Raw genomic sequence first — 18,037 nt, forward strand, 5'->3', positions numbered from 1 at the left:
GTCGATATTGTCGAACCTGCAAGCTACACTCCTCTACTACATAAAGATTTTTTTGTAATCCCATTGTGCCTCATTGCCCTTCTCTTCTCCATTTGGTCCGCTATTTCCCCAGCCTTTGTCCTCTTTCCACCCTTCTACCACTATCGCCGTCTACGCCGACCATCAACTATCTCGCCCTCGTGAGCTCTAGAGTATGCCTACCAGAGAAGTTCTGGTGATTCGTTAATGATGGATGGTTCCATCGCCTCGTCGTCCAACTTCTCTGCTTCCTCATCGTCTTCGTCCTCAGCAATCTTTCGTCCCCGCAGATCTGACGACTGGAATGAGTACCGTACGGTTATTGAGCGTCTCTATCGCGACAATCAGCTGAAACTACGAGATGTGAAACGAATCATGGAACATGATTATAACTTTGTTGCATCGTACTGTCTTCCTTTCCCTCGTGTTCTTTTTCTTTTTTTTCCCCCTCTCTTCCCCTTGGTTTCCATTTCTGGTCGACAGTGTTCAATATCACATGAACATCTCATTTGAGTTGATCATGCCTGTTCTATCCTCAAAATGAAGGGCTTTTCTAGATCCCGTTCAACGGCAAGATCAGGCAAATCGTTTTTTTCCTCTTCTCGCATTTGCCTTTGCTTTTATTTTTGTTTCTGGATTGCCTTGTGGTGAACTGCATCCGATGTTTGAACTTCTTGTCTAACTTGAACTTCCCAGAGAAAAGCAATTCAAGGACCGTTTGGCGGCATGGCATGTCCGAAAGAACATCAAGGCCAAAGAAGTCCATGTGATGATCCGAAAGCAGCAAAAGCGAGCTGCTCGAGGCAAGCAAACCGCGTTTCGAGTGGGTGGCCAGGAAGTCGACTCCAAGCGCATCGCTCGCTTTGTCCGTAGGTATGGTGCGTCCTGGGACAACTCTCGCAACGACTCCCATCGGACAAGTCCTGAACCAGGTACGTCTCCTTACGTGAGTATTTGGACAGACTCCAGTTTGCTAATTCAGCTCGCAGATACCCCATCCGACATGAGTTGTTACACTCCCGAACCGGACGATCGATCTGCGGCTTTGTCCCCTCTACCGGAATCTCAATCGATGCACCGTGAGCAGCCCTCTTCTCCTTATTCGCTCAATCATCTGCCACCTCCGATTCCTCCTCGCAATCAATCTCAAACTTATGATACAGCACATGCTGCCGTCTTGAACCAAGTTGACAAGAAGCAACAGATGAAAACAAGTTTGACCCTCTTCAAAGCCCCGAACTAGATGACAGCCAATCTTTGTCGGCGGCTACTCTCAGTCCTACCTCGACACATCCTACACCAAGGCCAGTGGAAGATCTGTCGACTGAAAATGTTTGGCAGGCTTTGGATTCATTTCAAGATCGTCTTTTAGCCCTCGACAAGAAGCTCGAGGAGAGCATGTCGAATTTCATTACGCCCGGAGAAGAATGCTGAAAAAGCTGCTGGCAGTCGCCTCGAACTCGGAAACTCGCAAGGACTTTGGTGGTCCGGTCTAGGATATGGTCTCACAGGATTTTCCGCGGGGTTTGACACCAAGTGATCATCGCGATCACCTTTTTTTCTTTTTGACTATTAACCACCGTATAGCATGTTACCCCATTATTGCGTTTGCCCTTCCGTGTAACACCCAATTCTGTCTCATTCATCGTCATTTCATGCAGTATGATTTTCATAGACAACTATGGCATGACTTGAGCGGAAGATGGTGCAGAGTAGGGTCAGGTATTTTGTCTTCATGCGGCGCATCATCACTCTGGAGCCTGTACAGCAAAGAAGTGCACCATTAAAACTAGCGGCGCATCAGGCGCGGCTGGGTAGCTCGACGACCATTTGTCTGCTGTCTTTTGCTTCATCAACGCATCCAGTTCGCAGCCACCTCTACAGAACCTATCCCTTACAGAGCGCTCTGTGTCCCGTCGAAATCCACGCTGCATTTATTACTCCACCCTGCATGTCAGGTGCGCCAAATTCGAGAAGATGTCCCCTGAGTTGTTTGCTCTGCAAACAGCAGGTCCAGACAACTCGGACGGGAATCACTTACATGGTGTTTCACTCACACGATATTGTCAAATGCTGGTTGTCCTGGTCTGTTCGATCATCATGACAGTTCTTACTACAACTGTTGGAAGGACTGGGAACAGCTGAGGCTCAGGATCAAAGCGGACCCTGCGTGCACGGATACACGAGTGTTTAAAAGACACGCCATGGTCACCGGAGATGATTAGGTGGATTCATTCTACAGAGACACTGCGGCTGGCCAGAAAGTATTCCGCCTGGGGTCAAAGGAATGAAATGCAGGAATACACGATGCTGCTGCTACACACAAGACAGGCATTATAGAGGGTACGAGGCAACCCTGAGCATCTGTACGACAAGCCTGCCGTGTGTTATGGGCGAAGCTCAGGCGGAGTAACCAGTATTGAGACTGCTTTGGGAAATTCATGTGCAATCATTATTATCAGGGCCATCTATAGAGTACTAGAGGATCGATCATCTCATCTGCCACAATATAATCTGTACACAAATACATCTCTATCGTAAACTGCCTCCGAATCACATAACAGAAGTACTTCGAAGCACTGTTCAGAGTACCACAAATGCACCTGCATTTATCATCCATCATGGTGAACCAAACCCGCAGATCCCAATCACAACAAAGAAAGTAATCTTCCAAACTCACCCGGGCAGTAACACTCCACCAAACACCGTACACCATACCACTAACCTCAGCCCAGCACAAGAGAAAAGGAACACCAACCACCAAAGACACCCCCGGAAAAGAATTCCGTCTCCAATCCGCCCTAACCATACCCCCAGGCACTGAATAGCACACTGCAGACAAGACCCTCTAGGATGGGCGACTACCACTTGACGCGGCCAAGACAATAAGGCCGAAACAAGGATTGTTAGCTTTGACGGAAGCTAGACACCACGAGCCCAACTGTTTTGTTTTAAGTTGATGAAAATTCCAATGGAATAAAGTACGGAGTAGACTACAGAGGACTACGGAGATGCCCGTGAGCCCGTCTATCTGGACTGCCGTCGTTGGAGTCGTGGTCCTGGCGTCCTGCACGGGACTAGACTAGTCGGTAGTCGTCCTGTTGTGCAATCAGACGAGACGAGACGAGACGAGGCGGGTGAGGCGGGCGAGGCGCGCCGCGCGCGAGGCTAGTTGCTAGCTCCCAGACACTTTCGATGCGCGGGATCCTTCAGGATATCTATCTATTAATAACTTTCTACGCAGTAAGTAAGTACGTACTAAGTTCTTGTTCTTCTTCTAGTCTACTGCGTGATTGACAGAAATTTACTCTAGCGGCCTAGCGGGTGAGATAGGCGGGTTTCAGCCTTTCAGGTTCCGGATCTTCGCCGATGGGGCTCTGGCTCTCCCGAGTGCGGACGGGATGGTGCGGACGACGATTCCCGTTGTTAGTGCGTGGACACACGACAGTTTGTTATGAGAGTGAGGGATGCGTGGTTTAGTGGGTAAGGGTGTTCCTTTGACGGATTTTAGTTGGTCTGGACTCTGCAGTCTGCCTGTACGGAGTCCCGGGTTTGCGATAGGTCGAGCGCCAGCTGATAGGTCAGGAGGAGATGGGCCAACGATTTCAACACTCAGAATCATGGTTGTTAGCGGTGTGTCGGCTTAGATCGGTTACTATTCGAGATATCTATACGGTGCCAACATACTCGGTGTCCCCCTTTTATAGCAGTGGCAGTTCTATTGCGACCAGGGCCCTACAGATATGGATGAGGGATGGAGAACTTGATTAACAAAAGTACCTTTTCTTTGTAAAGTGGGCAAGAAGTACTTTTGCAACAGCCTAGTGTATGATGAGGCGGTCGAACTGCACGTCGGTGTATTGGGTAAGTTGTCATTGAGTAAAGTATACACGGCATAAGAAGTAGATGATATAGATAGGAACCCCTCGCTCAAAAGTAAGAAGAACAGATAAAAGGCGGAAAAGAAAACATCCATGTCCAGATGTACCCAAAAACAATAGTATCCCGGCGGCGTCGTTCAATTCTCACCGAAGCTCATAATCCGTCAAACCCGAGATGCATCGACAAGGATTGAGAGGAAGAGTCAAGCCAGAACAGATATGTTGCCATATATCTTTTGTTCGTGGTTTATCGTGATAATAATAAAATGTGATAAGGTGACGACAGAATGTCATGGCACGGCTTATGAGTAGAATGCACTCTTCTGAAAGCTCTCCGGCGAGATGTCACCCATTTTGCCCTTCAGGACTGGCTTCTTTTCATCGGCGGCATGAGCCTTTTCAATGACGGACGTCATAGTATTGCTACGGCTGCCCGCTTCGCTGCCGGAGGTGATGGCCTGCTGCGCAGGTCTTCGTTGAATTGTTTCGAGGTAGGGCCCTGGGAGGTAGCCAACACGGCCGTCCCGAGCGCGGCAGCGCCACCACTCGGATGCGTTGCCCATGGGATCCGTTTTGCCGAGAACAGCGACAATATCACCCTTCTTGACGGCAAGATCGATACCGGCGCTTTCCTGAGTCTCGGGGGTATAATCATACAAAACTCGGCAGAAATCAAGCTTCGATGGATCCAATGGCGCTTGCATGGGTTCCCCATTTGGTCCCAGCATCATCTGCTTACGCTGCTCTTCCTGTGAGCGCGCGAGGGCCTTGATGAGCTTGCCCATCAAGTAGGGAAGACCGAAGACGGCGATCAGGAACATGAAAAAGGGCTTCTTCGAAGGCTTGGGGGGAGCAGGAGAGCCGTCTGGGAGCGTGGCAGGCGCGGAGCGCCCGTGCATAAAGGCCGCAAACGCAGACGGGGTGAGAGAGGCAGCATCAGCCGGCGGGGGACGCCCCGTAATCTTCGCAATCAACGTCCTGAACCATCTGATTATTGTGAAAATCCCCAAGGCGGACCCAAGAGTATTTCGCAGATTCCCAAACTGCTCTGCAACAGAGACCATGGCTTTGAAGAAGTTAGTTTCAATGTCCGACAAAGCAGCCACTAACGATAGAAAACATACCAAAAAAGGAGCTATGAGTCGCCATATATGTGCTCTCCAGCATCTGAGCAAACCCACCAAATGCACCCACAATACTCTCAATCATCTGAAAGGTAGCCTGCGTGCTCTGGCTGAACGAATTCGTCAAGCTGTTGGGATCATTGGGGTCGCCAGGCATGCCGGCACCGTACATGCCCCCCATGCCGCCGCCCATGCCCCCGTACATACCCCCGTAGCCTCCATACATAGAGCCCATCGTACCGAAGCGGGAGTATGGGGATGAATATGCGCCGTAGCCGCCATAGCCGGTTCCATATGGCGTGGTACCGAATCGTGATGCGCCATAGGGGGAGTAGTTTGACGCTGTCCGGTTCACAACAGAGTTCAATGTGTCAGGGCGAGAAGGTAAGGAGGGAGCAGTAGAGGATGATGTTGTTGAGGTGGATGTGGGTATGGAGGAGGTAGCTGTCGGCGCTGTCGCAGCGGCGGCTGTTGGAGTCATGGTCGAACTACCGGCGGGGGACGCCGATAACACAGTCCCTGATGGAGCAGAGTAACAACGTTAGTGATCAATCTCTCGATCATAGAGACAGCGCAGAACAAGTATTCAACAGCAGCGAGTCACCTACCACCGCCAGCAGTGCCTGCTCTCTCCCACGGTTTAGGTGGCGAAACCGACGCCATGGAGTTGCGGGAGGGGAAATTTCTCACCAGCCTCGCATTTGACCCCAACCGAAAACCAGGTAACGATGGAACTAGATGGCGAGTTGCTAGATTGATTGATGTGAGGATGATGGGTGGGAACTTGGATGCGCAGAAGAGAGGGGACGCACGAGATGGCCGAAAGAAGTGTTGGGGAACGTGGAGTTTCGGCAGCGCATGTCGCTTGGTCTGACAAAGGACAAAAATTACTGCCGAGGCTGTCTGCTTTTGCCGAGAGCCGGAGAACGCCGTGTTGATCTTCATCATCATGATGCTGATTATTGATCTACTCAAACAATTTGTATCATCGGTTGCACAATAAATATTACTGTTTTATCATGGTCTTCCAGTGAATTGACTTTGATCTATGACAATGTTCTTGTCTCACGTACAGCTATTGTCCATACAGAATACGCTCCTACATTATCAACACCAAATCACAGCTGACTGTTTCAATGCAACTGAGAACTTTCTCGTCAATTGKAGTAAATATACCCATATTATACATGCCCTCCAGAACTCCCAAGATGCAACGCCGACTTCTAGACGCCGCGAAAAAAAATCAGAACCCCCGTTGTCTATACAGTTCGGCGGCGCCGATGGCTAGAAAAATAAGTGGTCTAGTACGCTGGAATCGACTATAACTCGTCACGACTGCGCATCTCAGGCTGTTGAGGAAACCGAATTCTCCACGACCGTGGTGGCACAGGAAGACCCAGCCAGTAACTCCAGGCGCGGTTGGCTTCCAGGACGAAGATTTCCCATCTGCAATACAGAATCAGCGGTCAGTCACTGTGCAGAAGGACAGGGATTAGGAAGAGCTTACAAAGTTTTCGGCAAATTCCACCAGCTCTTCAGGACGTAGATGTATGTGTTCCACACCACCTCGAATTCGGCCTTAAAATTGTCCCACAAAGTATCCGATTCCTTATGCGGCCGTCGCTCCCATGGCAATCTCTCCGTCGCGTACTTGAAGTCGTCTTCATCGTCTTCGTAATAGAACGTTGATCCTCCGTCCTTGTAAAGGACCTTTGCTCTCGGACCGCCAGGCTGCTCCTTCAACAAGGGCGTTCCCGCCATGATAGCGAAAGTCTGGCCCTGTCCAAGATCCATGGCACGGTGGAAGCTTCGTACAGCAGCCAAACTATGGGAAATGCGGCCAAGGGTATTGATCAACGCGACTAGCTCAGTTCTCCGTAGTGGTGGATTTTCGCCATTCTTGGTCTCGTCGTAGTCGAACAGCACCTTCAGGGCGGTTCCATATCCATTCACCTGGAGCTTGCCCCACAGTCGGCACTTATCGCAGCCAACACAGTCCATCAATCTGCTCACATTTCTGAAGCGGTTGCGGAACTCTTCCTTCAAGCCGGGTGCGCTCGGGTCCTGGAACATGATATTCTCATCAAAAATCTGCGGCCGATCAGCGAGGATCGCAGTCAGCTGGGACACCTTCTCCTTGGTTTCGCTGTCCTGGAGCGGATCGCTAGTGCAAAAGGTGTAGTTCTGTAGGTGCTTCCGCAGCTTCGCCACGGCCCGCGAGACGAGTGCATAGTTGAAGTACAAGTTAGAAATGCGCTCCGGGTGATCATGCAGACGCTCTTTGAAGCATTGTAAATTGGGGTGCCACTGTCCTGTGGTCTTGTTGAGATAATCCCAGCAAAGATGGGTTGAGATGGATGCATGCATGCCGCTGATGAGGCGATGAAAGACCCGCTTCTCAAGGCACTCATTATCAAACGGCAATCCTTCGGAGCGTTTCATCTCCTTTTGTATTACGTTTCGGAAGTCATTGACGGCCTGCAAGCCTCCTAGAGATGGATGCGGGGATAGCCCCATCTCCGGAGGCGACTTCAGAAAACAGTTCTCCCGGTAGATGGCGTCCCAGACCTGATGGGCTCCCGGTCCTGCGTAGCCCGTGAATCGTTCCGGATTATCTACCAAACTGACGTAGTCCCCTTTACCACTGGCCCCTTCGTCTTCCGGTACACAGTAATCGCGCTCATCGCACTCGTCGTCGTATTCGACCACGCAGCTTTCCCCGACATTTGCGCCGAGTTCGCCTTGAAGTGGTTTGTCACTGGGTCGTTCTTTTTGAAGTTTGCGGCCGGGATGGCCTGCTTTGGGACCTTCCAGTTTGCTAAGCTCCTCCGCTCGCCACGTCAACGGGATATCCTCCTCTGACTCTATTGTGTTGACGGAACACGCGATATTGCCGCACATACTGTGGGCATCGTCCCAGAACGGACATTGCTTATTGAATAAATTTAGGCGGTAATATGAAAAGAAATCCGTCTCTTGCGTGATTGATTGGAGCAGGCTGTAGATCTGATCGTTGAGAGAATCGATGGTGACGTAGGAAACACAGGCATCGGAGACGGTGGCGGAGGGATCAATCTGGAAAAATACATAGTCAGAAACAGTCATAAAAGTATCCTTGATAGTAAAAGTCACTTACTGCGCAAACAGAGTGGTCATATCGCTGGTCTGGATCCTCGTGGGCATTGGTAAGCCGCAAGAAGGCGAACACTGCCAGGTAAAAGACCTTGGCTGCTGAGCGCATTTTGCTGTCAAGGTTTCAAAAATGCATATACTAGTATGGTGTTCTTTAAGATCGAACGGAGTGATGAAGGAGATTATGATCAGTCGCTCTGTTGCCCTTCACATGAAAAGGCCTCGACGAGGATTATCAATCAAAGCAAAGACAAAGCCAAGAACTCGAAGACTCATGCAATAACGAAGGTACAGGAGGATTCGGTGCTATGCAATGAATATGGAAGAGGAGTAGAAGAAAAATACAAATCTAGACTGTGGGCTTGTAAGAAGGATGGCCACTATTTACAGCGTGGTATGTTGGAGTCCTCAATAAGACTATTCAGAAGTGGACAAGCTGGCCTTCGTTGCGCGTGGCGGAGTGCACCCGCAGTAGTAATTGGATGATCGCCAACGACGGCAATGGAATGTCCCACGCCAAGCATTCAGAAGTAAGGCATTTGTCTAGTCTGTCGACTTTGTGTCTAGTTCATTTCAAGACTGGTTTCACTTAAACACTACGGATAATTCCATTGGTTGAGTCCGTTCTTATTACTGATGCTCATGCCGACGGGTCCAAATCAGGCCATTCTGAAACCTCGCTATTCATCAAATGTCAAAGGAACAAAAGAGGACAGCTGTGCAATTATGCACGCACTCAGGCGAAAAGACTGTGAAGGCTACTCTCTCGCCTACCCCTCCATATTAGGCTTAGCGCGACACACATCTCAACTTCAGCCTCCTACGTAGATAGCTTCATCTCAGATGGTTTGATATCACACCATTATCTCATTCCATTCCATCTCACAAAGACAATGATCAATCATCTCTTCCTTGCCGCTAGTATCTACTGAAGCCTCTCCCCACCCTCAAGATCATGCCCTTCAACCATCTCTCTAATCCTCTCATCCCGACTCTCAACCAGATCCTCTTCCGCTTGCTTTAGGGTCGTTGTCTGGTTCAAGAGCTTCTCAAAGCCAAGCGTCTTAGCAGCAAACTCAAAGATTATCTTTTCCACTTCAGTCGCATGTTTCGTGAGTCCATGGTCATCCCCGGGGAGCAGCTTCAACTCCCTCGGACCCGTACTCCCATACTCCCTATACAGTGTCTCCGAGCACGTCGGCGAGAGCACCTTATCATCGGTCCCATGCAGCAAGAGCACCGGTCGCGGACTCACTTTTTTTATCCCCTCCGTATTTGCGGACTGTGAGGCCACGGTAGCCACGCCGCGGACGCGATTGAGCTCATTCGCGGCGACGGTGAAACAGGGACTCCCGCCAAAGGACCAGCCGACGAGGACGAAGCCCGACGAATTGAAGTGCTCGCGCAGGTAGGTGAAAGAGGCTACGATGTCGGCGGAACAGTACTCCGTCCTCGCAGGTTGGCGGTAGTCAAGTCGGATGCAGGGGATGCCAAGTAGAAGGGCGATCTTGTCCCCCAGAGATGGGTAGATACCTTCACAGTACACTGCAGTTAATTGCCGATCTTCCGTAGAATGAAGGATCAAACAGCGTGGCAAAGGATCCCGAAAGATAAGATACCTACCGCTGGGCCCGCTGACCCCGCCCCCAGCTCCACTAACCAAGACGACGGCCGACTGCTTTGCCTCAACGGCGGAATAGCTGCGAGGTTCGTGTAGAATGGCCGGTGCGTCATGATCAAGCGGATCGTTGACGCGGATGTTGACATGTCTCGCGATCGAGGGTTTGATGGCCCTTGTCTCCACTTTGGGAGGGTGGACCGGTCCCAGGCTATGCAGACTATGGGGCTTAACTGCAGCCATGGTCTTGTTAGAAACTCCTATGTGTCGCCGTAGATTTGGTAGTGAAGAATGCAAGTGATATTGAAGACAGGACCTCATGCAGCAAAACATACTTTTGTTTTATTTGTCTAGAGGCGATTAAAAACCATGTCATTTATGTACGAGTCGCCTCCGCTGCTAGTATTGAATCAGACTGACGGATATGACGCAAGAACTGGACAAGCTGCTTTAGCAGAGGCAACAGACACTGGTGGCAAGTTATAGCACGACTTGACCGTCGCATTACCAGAATTTGGATAGTCAGTATTCGACCAAATCTACATGTTCGGGGCTAAGCATATGGCTGCCTATTGAATTATAGAGCTAACTGGAAGATCGGGAGAAGAGAGACTTCAATCCATTTGTTTGATTTGACTAGAAGAGTGAAGTTGAGCCTGTCTTTCATCACAGCAGTACAGGGCGTAATCCGTTACCCGAAAATTATTATATCCCAAAGAACCTTAACTCCAGGGGTGACCGACTCCAATAATGCCGTCACATATAGCAAGACATACATACATGAAGGAAGAAGGGAAAAAAGCTCGTATGGCATAAAAAAACCCTTGTTACATGATTCCGAATTGCGCCCAAAAGTCCGGGTATCTCTTCCAAATTCCGAAGTTGCCGCTCCTGAAAGCCCTCGTCTCGCGATTTTGTCCGTTTCCTGAAACTGTCGGACAGACTGAGACATTAGTGAGGGAAAGAAGCTCAAAGTAGGCATAGAAAAAGCACTTGTCTCGTGAAATTGCACCAATCCATAGGGTATATAGTCGTAGTAGCGTAGATGTCGTGTCGTATATATTCCGAGTCGTGAATTCGTAAAGCAGGTCGAGTAGTCATTCAGGCATATTGTTAATTGTTCTCACCAAGCATATAGCTCTTCATTTGCAATGGTGAAGACCGAGACAGTTGGGCGATAATAATAGTACTCCGCTGGCCGGTTGTCGATCGTTGCGACATCGAAGAAGTGGGGCGTTCAATGACAGTGGTAGCGCCCTGCAAGCAGGCTGTTGATTGTTCAACGCTCAGGTGGTTTTATTGCGTTTCCAACTACGGCAATGACGACTGAATGCTTTGCGAATAATTTCAAACGGCTTTGGAAGCGGACTGTTGTAGAAAGGGTCCTTTTTGAAGTCTTCTTCAGTGAATTTCTAATAGATCGATCAGTACTTTGAAATTTGATTACGAATAAGCACCGGGGCGACCTACCAAGCCTGGGAAGCGAACGAAATTGCCATAGTCGTTCATCATGTTGGTGCCCTCCTCGTATTCGTAGGTTCGTCCTTCCCTGTCTGTAGTTCCAGGAGGATAGAATGCGACTCCATCCAACGGGCGATGGCTGTTGAGACAATCGGCAATCTTGTCCTCTGGGGTCGCCTTGAGAGCCTCCTTGGTGGAGTGTTCAAGGGCTGCAATCGGGCTAGTTTTGGCGTCGTGATTTCTTTCCGCATAGACGGCGTCGTACGGGCTCTCATGGTGGTAATGGAAGACACCTGCATTGTCCAGGCGATCAATGACATCTGGGGTGACAAGAAGCGAACCGCGTCGGTATCTGGTGCGATGGCGGTTGCCTTGAGTGCTCTGCTGAGCGTACGTAGGGTGATATGTGTTCCGTCTTCTCCTTGGCTCTACTGGCTTGTGCTCAAGTTCACCAGACCAGTAGATAGAAGGCACAGAAGGTGAGCGTTCTAAACTGAGAGTGTTGACAGTCGTTGTAGATGAAGAGGGAGAAGGAGTAGGAGAAGGAGAGATGTAGCGATGGTAGGGGTTGTTGCTCCCCAACTCCATGGCCATATCGACATTCATAGGATATTGGCTAGGCTGATTCCAACGAGAAGGATACGAAGCCATATACATGGAGTCACCGGACGACACCATGGCTGTTCGACTTTGAGAGGAGATGATCGAGGAGTGCTCAGGGAAAAGAAATTCCCCCGTCTTTAATCTCTGGAATCTCCTGGCTTGCACAGAGACTCAGATGTCTAATAGTAACTCTGCGCTATTGAATGCAATCTTACCGATACTTTCTGTAGATGTGGGGCTGACTGTCCGATTTGGGGTCTGAAAATGTGATTGAACGAAATAGCGGTGTTTCGACGCAAAGAAAAGATGATTGTCGACGATTCTCAGCTCAGAAGATGAGGCATGAGAAGCACGTTCGAGGAGAGAATCAGAGAAGGAGAAAGAGCACCCAGAGACAGTAGAGAAAGGATTGTCTACAGAGTGTACGACCAAAGAGTGACGTGACGACTTGCGTATACCTATACCAAGGGTCCTGGGCTTATCGATAAGGGGTCCACCCCTCCCTCTTGGGCTTAGTGATTATGATTTATACCTTATCTAGCTTAGTGCATGGGCCTTGCCGAATGACTAGACCCATTCGGTTACATCGGCCACGGCACTCGATGATGAAACTGATGGATCAAGCGCCTCAAACGGCTTCCGACGATCCCGTCGATCCATGGATGTTGATGGAAATTACGTTCGAGTGCCTGAATATGACTCAATGATCTCCTGTCCGAAGGTCATCAGAATCTCATAGAACGAGCCCTATGACGTTGTTTGGTCAGTATGAGAACCCGTCACGTATGACAGGCACAAGGTTTTGTCTGTACACTACCAAGTGGTACAATCTGTTCTTCTTATTCAGCTAAAACAAAGTATCTAAGCAGTCACTGAGGGAAATTCCATTGCTACTATCTCATCCACTTTCGGATTTGTATTGCAAAGATTAAGCTCGGAAATTTTACTTCTGTCCATAGAGCAGAAAAGTCGAATTTGTCTCAACAACTGGCCGGTTGGAGTAGCTGGTTATCTCGCATCGTTAACACCGATGAGGTCGCCGGATCGAGCCCGGCACTGGTCATTTCTTTTTGCTTTTCTCACTCCATGTGTAGAGTCGGTTCATTTTGTTTTATTATCATATTTTTCTCGGTAGCGTCAGCGGTTAAGACTTAAAGAGTGCACTACTAAAGCCCATTGCAGTCTAGGCAAAGTGCAGATAGACTAAGTCGAAAAGGAAAGCAGATGCAGAAGCTACTTGGACAGATAGAGCACCCTCCCATCCCTATTACGGTTACCTGGGTTTTACTCCGTAGATAAAAGTTTATCATCCGGCCTATTTAAAAGATTGGTCTAGCCTCCGGGGATGGGCGGCTGTAGGAGCGTCATGGATTGTGGAAAAATCTGCAACGCTTCGATTTCAGTGCTACCGTTACCCCACACTTCTATGACAGGGCCTCCCTCGTTCTAGAACACGACACTTAAATATGAACACCGTTCAAGAAGTTTTACAACGCTTCTCGCTGTATATTCTGGGGACAGGAATTGCGTGTCTAACTAGTCTCATTCTCCTACTCCAATGCGAGGCTTTTTTATCTCCTCCTCAATATATGTAACCATTGGGCGTATGGTTCTTCCACACTTCGACTCCCAGAAACGTCTTCTGATACATCGCCTTTGATAACAATCTACTTCGTAACTTGAGAAAGAAGCACAGAGATGATTTTGATAACAATTGACCCTTTCGATGGGAGAATCAAGCCTAAGTACCAGCCAATCAGTAACTCTGTTGGTGACGGGAGCGACTTTACCTTACTTAGTAAGAAACAGTAATACCATTACAGTAAGTTTACGCTTGCTTCTCCTCAACCCGCTTCTTGACTCAACCCATACCCATTGCCGCGATGGCTTTGGTGCAATACTCTGATACAGAGTCAGATACAGAAGAAAGTGAAGAGAAATCGCCCAGACCATCAAGGAAACCCCGTCACAACAACACCTCCGTCGATGATCGAGTATCATCTCTACCCCCACTACCGACTGCATTTCGTGATCTGTATGCCTCGAGCACTCGCGTGAGTGTACGAGACGACCCTAGTCTTCATGGAGGCCGTAAGCGTGTCATTCCCCATGTCGAAGGGAACTGGCCCACCCATATATACCTAGAGTGTGAGTTTCCTGGCTAGCATTTACGGATGGGGACTGAATCCGACAGGGTATCCGTCGAAAGCAGAACTTGCTGTCTTGGATGGTATATTAACAGAGGTCGAAGTCAAGTTGGGAGGACGTGCGGGAGAGATCCATAGCTTATTAAGAAGTGATCTGGGTGTCCAACTCCCGCTTCATATCAGTCTCTCCAGACCAGTGGTTCTTCGCACTGAACAGAGACAGCCTTTCATGGATATGTTCCAAACGGCTCTTCAAGAGTCTACAGTCCCAGCGTGAGTATTTCACACTTCTTTCGTGGAGAGTCTTGGACAGTCGGGTTGCTAACGGGCCACCCAGATTCTCTGTCAACCCTTACAGGCTCGACTGGGTCTCTAATTACGAAAGGACGCGGTGGTTCCTCGTCCTACGGGTGACAAAGCCCGCACATGATAACTTGAACCGTCTCCTCGGCCTGTCAAATCGCTCCTTAGCTCACTTTGGCCAACCACCGCTGTATGCGGGTAGATCGCCTGGCCCAGATCACAGGCATGGACAAGATGAAAGTGTCAAACCAGATACACAGCCCGAAGACTTTTCTCACTGTTTCCACGTCTCCCTCGCCTGGAGCTTAACAGAACCAACGCCGCAGCAGAAGAAGAAAATTGAGGCTATAGATCTTCGCCGCTTACGAAGTCTGGTCATTCCCTTTGACTGTGTGAAGGCCAAAATTGGCAACAATATCTCGAGCTTACCCCTTTCGACTGTATGAAGTTTTTCCTGTGATATAACCGAAGCGTAAATTGCTGAGAACCGAATGATTTCAGGATCGTTGCCGATGAGTACACAGGTAGCTTAGTTACTAATTTTACTAATGTACAAGGTTTAATCTTCTGCTCAGAGCTCATCTAAAATTTCGTATTAATGAAGCCCAGCGCGAGACCTCAACATACCCTGTTTATCATTTCTATCCATCCACTATGGTCGACCGGAGTCTATATCACTCCCCAGACCTGTTCTTTTTTCTCCGGAAGACTCGGCGGCAACTTTGGCTCCAAGGTAATTCCCATTGCATTGAAGGTAAACTAGGCTGCTCCCTAAACACTACCAAGCACTCACGAACTAAATATCCCTACCCACAGGATAAATTGTGTTAAATATCGCTGGTTCATTGCACATATGTACTCTGTATTTCGCTCCCAATACGAGACTGCCGCTGGGACGGAACATCAGTAATTCCGGATTCGCTTTGAATGAAAGCGAGAATGTGTCTCAGGATGAGCGTCTTCACCACCCCCCTTTTGAATATTTCGCCGAGACCATGACGCTAGCCTCTCCTGAAGAGCTGCTAGAGGGGTACACGGACTTGGAACTGGCTCGTCACATTGTATCCTCGCCGTTGTGCGCGTCCAGCTCGCGGGTATTCAATCTCTCCTCGAATTTCATAGCCAAGCGATATGAGCCTTCAGAGGTCGAAGATGCTTTAAAGGCTACCGAAGTCGCCAGCCAGCTTGGGATCCGCTGTCCTTCCGTACGGAAGATGATCAAGACCCAAGGGAATGCTTACACTATTATGGATCGGATGGAGGGAACTACGTTGGACGTCGTCTGGAAGGAACTGGGCTGGTTCATGACAGTTAAGCTTGGTCTGCAGCTTCGCCGCTTCGTGAAAATTCTCAGATCTGTTACCTCACCAACTGCCGGATCGCTCGCGACAGGCGAATGCAGGTCTTTCTGGCTAGAAGATCGCTACGGTCTTCCGGCGAATTCTGGCCCAGCTGAAATTGCCCACTTCTTCCGATTCTGGGCGAACTTTACGTCTATGAGGCGAGCGATGCAAGCATCAAAGCAGCCTCAAGCACCAGACTCACCAGATTACACTGTGGGGGTGCCAATGACCATCGAGCCATTCGTCTTAACTCATCATGATCTTGCGCCACGCAACCTTTTACTTTCTCCTTCTGGTCAGCTTTCGCTCCTTGACTGGGATTTGGCTGGGTTTTATCCTGTTACCTTCGAGTACGCATCCATGTACAATTTCAACATTCCTCAGGACTGGGGTCTGATGGCCCGTTTACGGTGGCATCTATTTACGTGGATCGGCGTCGGCTATCATGAGGCTGACGCTCGCCTGCTACGAAATATGCGTTCTAAATTCACACGATTCTCCCACGGAAGGAGATACGAACTGTTGGAAAAAGGTGGCCCCTCAAGATACCCTGTAAACTGATTTTGTGAACTCCACGCAGGTTATTTTCGTGCTCAATGCTCCCTACCTTAGGTAAGGCACTAGGCTGTGTACTGCGCAATACGATACCGTATTTTACTAAGGCTGCTGGCCTGAGCCGCGCTAACGCGTCATCCCTCCTTTCACACTCAAACACTCAACTTCTAAAAATCAAGAGGTCAACTTGTGGCGCATACTCCCCACCATAATGTCGAGTCTACAGATACCATCCGTTACAATAGTGAGTTTGCCCTAAGCTGATGATATGCAACGAGAAGCTAATAATCTCCCTAACTCCAGGAAGATTTGCAGGCCTTTCAAGCGAAGCATTTTCCCAGCAGTCAACAAGTCACGTCGCTCGACTACACCTATAGCGAGACTGTAGATAACGATGTTGATGATGATGATGGCCTTGGCTACTACCCAGATGGCGTGAAGCGTACTCTCACGGACGAGCAGATCCGCATTTTCAGACATAGTGAAATCCACTCATTACTTCGCCAGAAGCAACTACGAGAAGAGGAGCTGGCTGAGGAGGCCAGTGAATTAACACCTGTGAGGCAAGTCGCTGGGGATGTTGCTGAAGGGCAAGAAGACACGCCCTCTGGTATTCCAAATGGTCAACAGGAGAGGATACCTGAGGCGAAAGAGTGCACTGGCTTGGAGCCAAATGAGGCACAGGATTCGTCGATAATGAAGCGGTCGAATGAGGCAGGCTCACGAGAAAGACTTGATTATGATGATAATGCTACAGTGCAGCGGGAAGCACATGGGCGTGGTTCGAACTTTGCTGGACGCAGAATCATATCCTACGATGATTGAGAACGCTTTGCGTCGGCAAACAGTCATATGGCATTCTGCAACAACTGGCTTTCAGCCTTCATTCCCCATGCCAAATTTACTTCGTCATCACTGTTCTGACAATAGAATTGGAGACTGGCTCACCCAATGCGCGTGAGTGCCCCTTTTTGTGCATACTCGCTTTCTTTTTTGTGATGAAATTTATGTATCAGTCATCCTTAGTCGGACTGTCATACCATCTTCGGGTGTGTAAGACTCTGACGACTTTAATCTTCTCTCTGACATTACTATTTCCGCAGCCGGTCCTGTTTTCTGTCGTTGTTAAAGCCATCATACTGATTATCCGAGTCATTTAGAATTTGGCCCATCGTTTGGGGAGTAAAAGCGGAATATCGGCATACAATTCCTTCCCCGAATCTACTCGATGAGTGGGATCGTTTTGGAGGGCTACAAAGCGCCTGCAATGATCCTGACCGTTCAGCCGACAGGCAGCAATACAGTACTACCTGGGCAACTACTGAGTTTGCAGTCGACGCTGTTAACGAGTAGACGTCGCAGGCAACACACGCGGCTTGGAACATTGTCGTGTTTGCAAGACGCAATAATTGGCTGGACCAGAATTTAGCAGCCATTTCATCTTTGGATGCGGTTGGAGCCGACGCCAGACGGGCTCTTGATGCTGTTTTCCAGGGTCACGTTTTCCGGGGCCATCCTGTGATACCCTTGTCCTTAGGAAGACACGATGAACTTTGCGGCAGTAAATAATGATTCATTGCGGGCACATATGATGGAGTTGGATTTGCCTTTAGTCTTCCCACCTGCTATCAGCCCCCAGTCCTCACAGAAGTGCCTCGGACTTACCACATTTGTGACCCCCCACCGTCTGAGGTTGCGTTGAGCCGCGTAGTTGGATGTACATTTTGTGAAGCTGATGTTTGACACACACTCCGGGGAATTGTAGCATCGGATGAGTTGGGGGTGTGGTGACCTGTGAGTATTCGATCTCTTGCGGATCGTGGACTGCATACATTGGAAAGTTGGATGATAG

At 49.3% G+C, this 18,037-nt stretch overlaps 8 protein-coding genes and 1 non-coding gene across 9 annotated transcripts; 5 read left to right on the forward strand and 4 right to left on the reverse strand.

Annotated features, from left to right (window-relative positions):
• Positions 1–228: 228 nt before the first annotated feature.
• On the forward strand, positions 229–1,261 carry Aspvir_003030 (Clr5 domain-containing protein; the record flags this gene model as incomplete). Its single annotated transcript, XM_043274619.1, has 3 exons — positions 229–422; positions 715–950; positions 1,008–1,261. 3 exons carry the CDS (start codon positions 229–231, stop codon positions 1,259–1,261), a joined length of 684 nt encoding a protein of 227 aa, XP_043130554.1.
• Positions 1,262–4,201: 2,940 nt separating this feature from the next.
• pex13 (peroxin PEX13) lies at positions 4,202–5,974 on the reverse strand (the record flags this gene model as incomplete). Its single annotated transcript, XM_043274620.1, has 3 exons — positions 4,202–4,965; positions 5,024–5,542; positions 5,632–5,974. The coding sequence occupies 3 exons, from the start codon at positions 5,972–5,974 to the stop codon at positions 4,202–4,204; spliced, it is 1,626 nt and encodes a 541-aa protein (XP_043130555.1).
• Positions 5,975–6,342: 368 nt separating this feature from the next.
• Aspvir_003032 (ER oxidoreductin) lies at positions 6,343–8,264 on the reverse strand (the record flags this gene model as incomplete). The annotated part of the gene is made up of 3 exons (XM_043274621.1): positions 6,343–6,469; positions 6,531–8,098; positions 8,160–8,264. The coding sequence occupies 3 exons, from the start codon at positions 8,262–8,264 to the stop codon at positions 6,343–6,345; spliced, it is 1,800 nt and encodes a 599-aa protein (XP_043130556.1).
• An 816-nt stretch (positions 8,265–9,080) lies between these two features.
• Aspvir_003033 (uncharacterized protein) lies at positions 9,081–10,016 on the reverse strand (the record flags this gene model as incomplete). The annotated part of the gene is made up of 2 exons (XM_043274622.1): positions 9,081–9,688; positions 9,779–10,016. The coding sequence occupies 2 exons, from the start codon at positions 10,014–10,016 to the stop codon at positions 9,081–9,083; spliced, it is 846 nt and encodes a 281-aa protein (XP_043130557.1).
• Positions 10,017–11,059: 1,043 nt separating this feature from the next.
• On the reverse strand, positions 11,060–11,912 carry Aspvir_003034 (uncharacterized protein; the record flags this gene model as incomplete). The annotated part of the gene is made up of 2 exons (XM_043274623.1): positions 11,060–11,185; positions 11,244–11,912. The coding sequence occupies 2 exons, from the start codon at positions 11,910–11,912 to the stop codon at positions 11,060–11,062; spliced, it is 795 nt and encodes a 264-aa protein (XP_043130558.1).
• Positions 11,913–12,826: 914 nt separating this feature from the next.
• On the forward strand, positions 12,827–12,900 carry Aspvir_003035. The gene has a single exon. It is a non-coding gene; the product is annotated as a tRNA-Val (tRNA).
• Positions 12,901–13,720: 820 nt separating this feature from the next.
• On the forward strand, positions 13,721–14,733 carry Aspvir_003036 (HVSL domain-containing protein; the record flags this gene model as incomplete). Its single annotated transcript, XM_043274624.1, has 3 exons — positions 13,721–13,985; positions 14,032–14,257; positions 14,322–14,733. 3 exons carry the CDS (start codon positions 13,721–13,723, stop codon positions 14,731–14,733), a joined length of 903 nt encoding a protein of 300 aa, XP_043130559.1.
• A 549-nt stretch (positions 14,734–15,282) lies between these two features.
• Positions 15,283–16,191, forward strand: Aspvir_003037 (uncharacterized protein; the record flags this gene model as incomplete). The annotated part of the gene is made up of 1 exon (XM_043274625.1): positions 15,283–16,191. The coding sequence occupies one exon, from the start codon at positions 15,283–15,285 to the stop codon at positions 16,189–16,191; it is 909 nt and encodes a 302-aa protein (XP_043130560.1).
• A 205-nt stretch (positions 16,192–16,396) lies between these two features.
• Aspvir_003038 (DUF3807 domain-containing protein) lies at positions 16,397–17,010 on the forward strand (the record flags this gene model as incomplete). Its single annotated transcript, XM_043274626.1, has 2 exons — positions 16,397–16,429; positions 16,489–17,010. The coding sequence occupies 2 exons, from the start codon at positions 16,397–16,399 to the stop codon at positions 17,008–17,010; spliced, it is 555 nt and encodes a 184-aa protein (XP_043130561.1).
• Positions 17,011–18,037: the final 1,027 nt, after the last annotated feature.

The sequence above is a fragment of the Aspergillus viridinutans genome, assembly GCF_018404265.1.
Source record: "Aspergillus viridinutans IFM 47045 DNA, scaffold_13, whole genome shotgun sequence".
NCBI classification, from domain to species: Eukaryota; Fungi; Ascomycota; class Eurotiomycetes; order Eurotiales; family Aspergillaceae; genus Aspergillus; species Aspergillus viridinutans.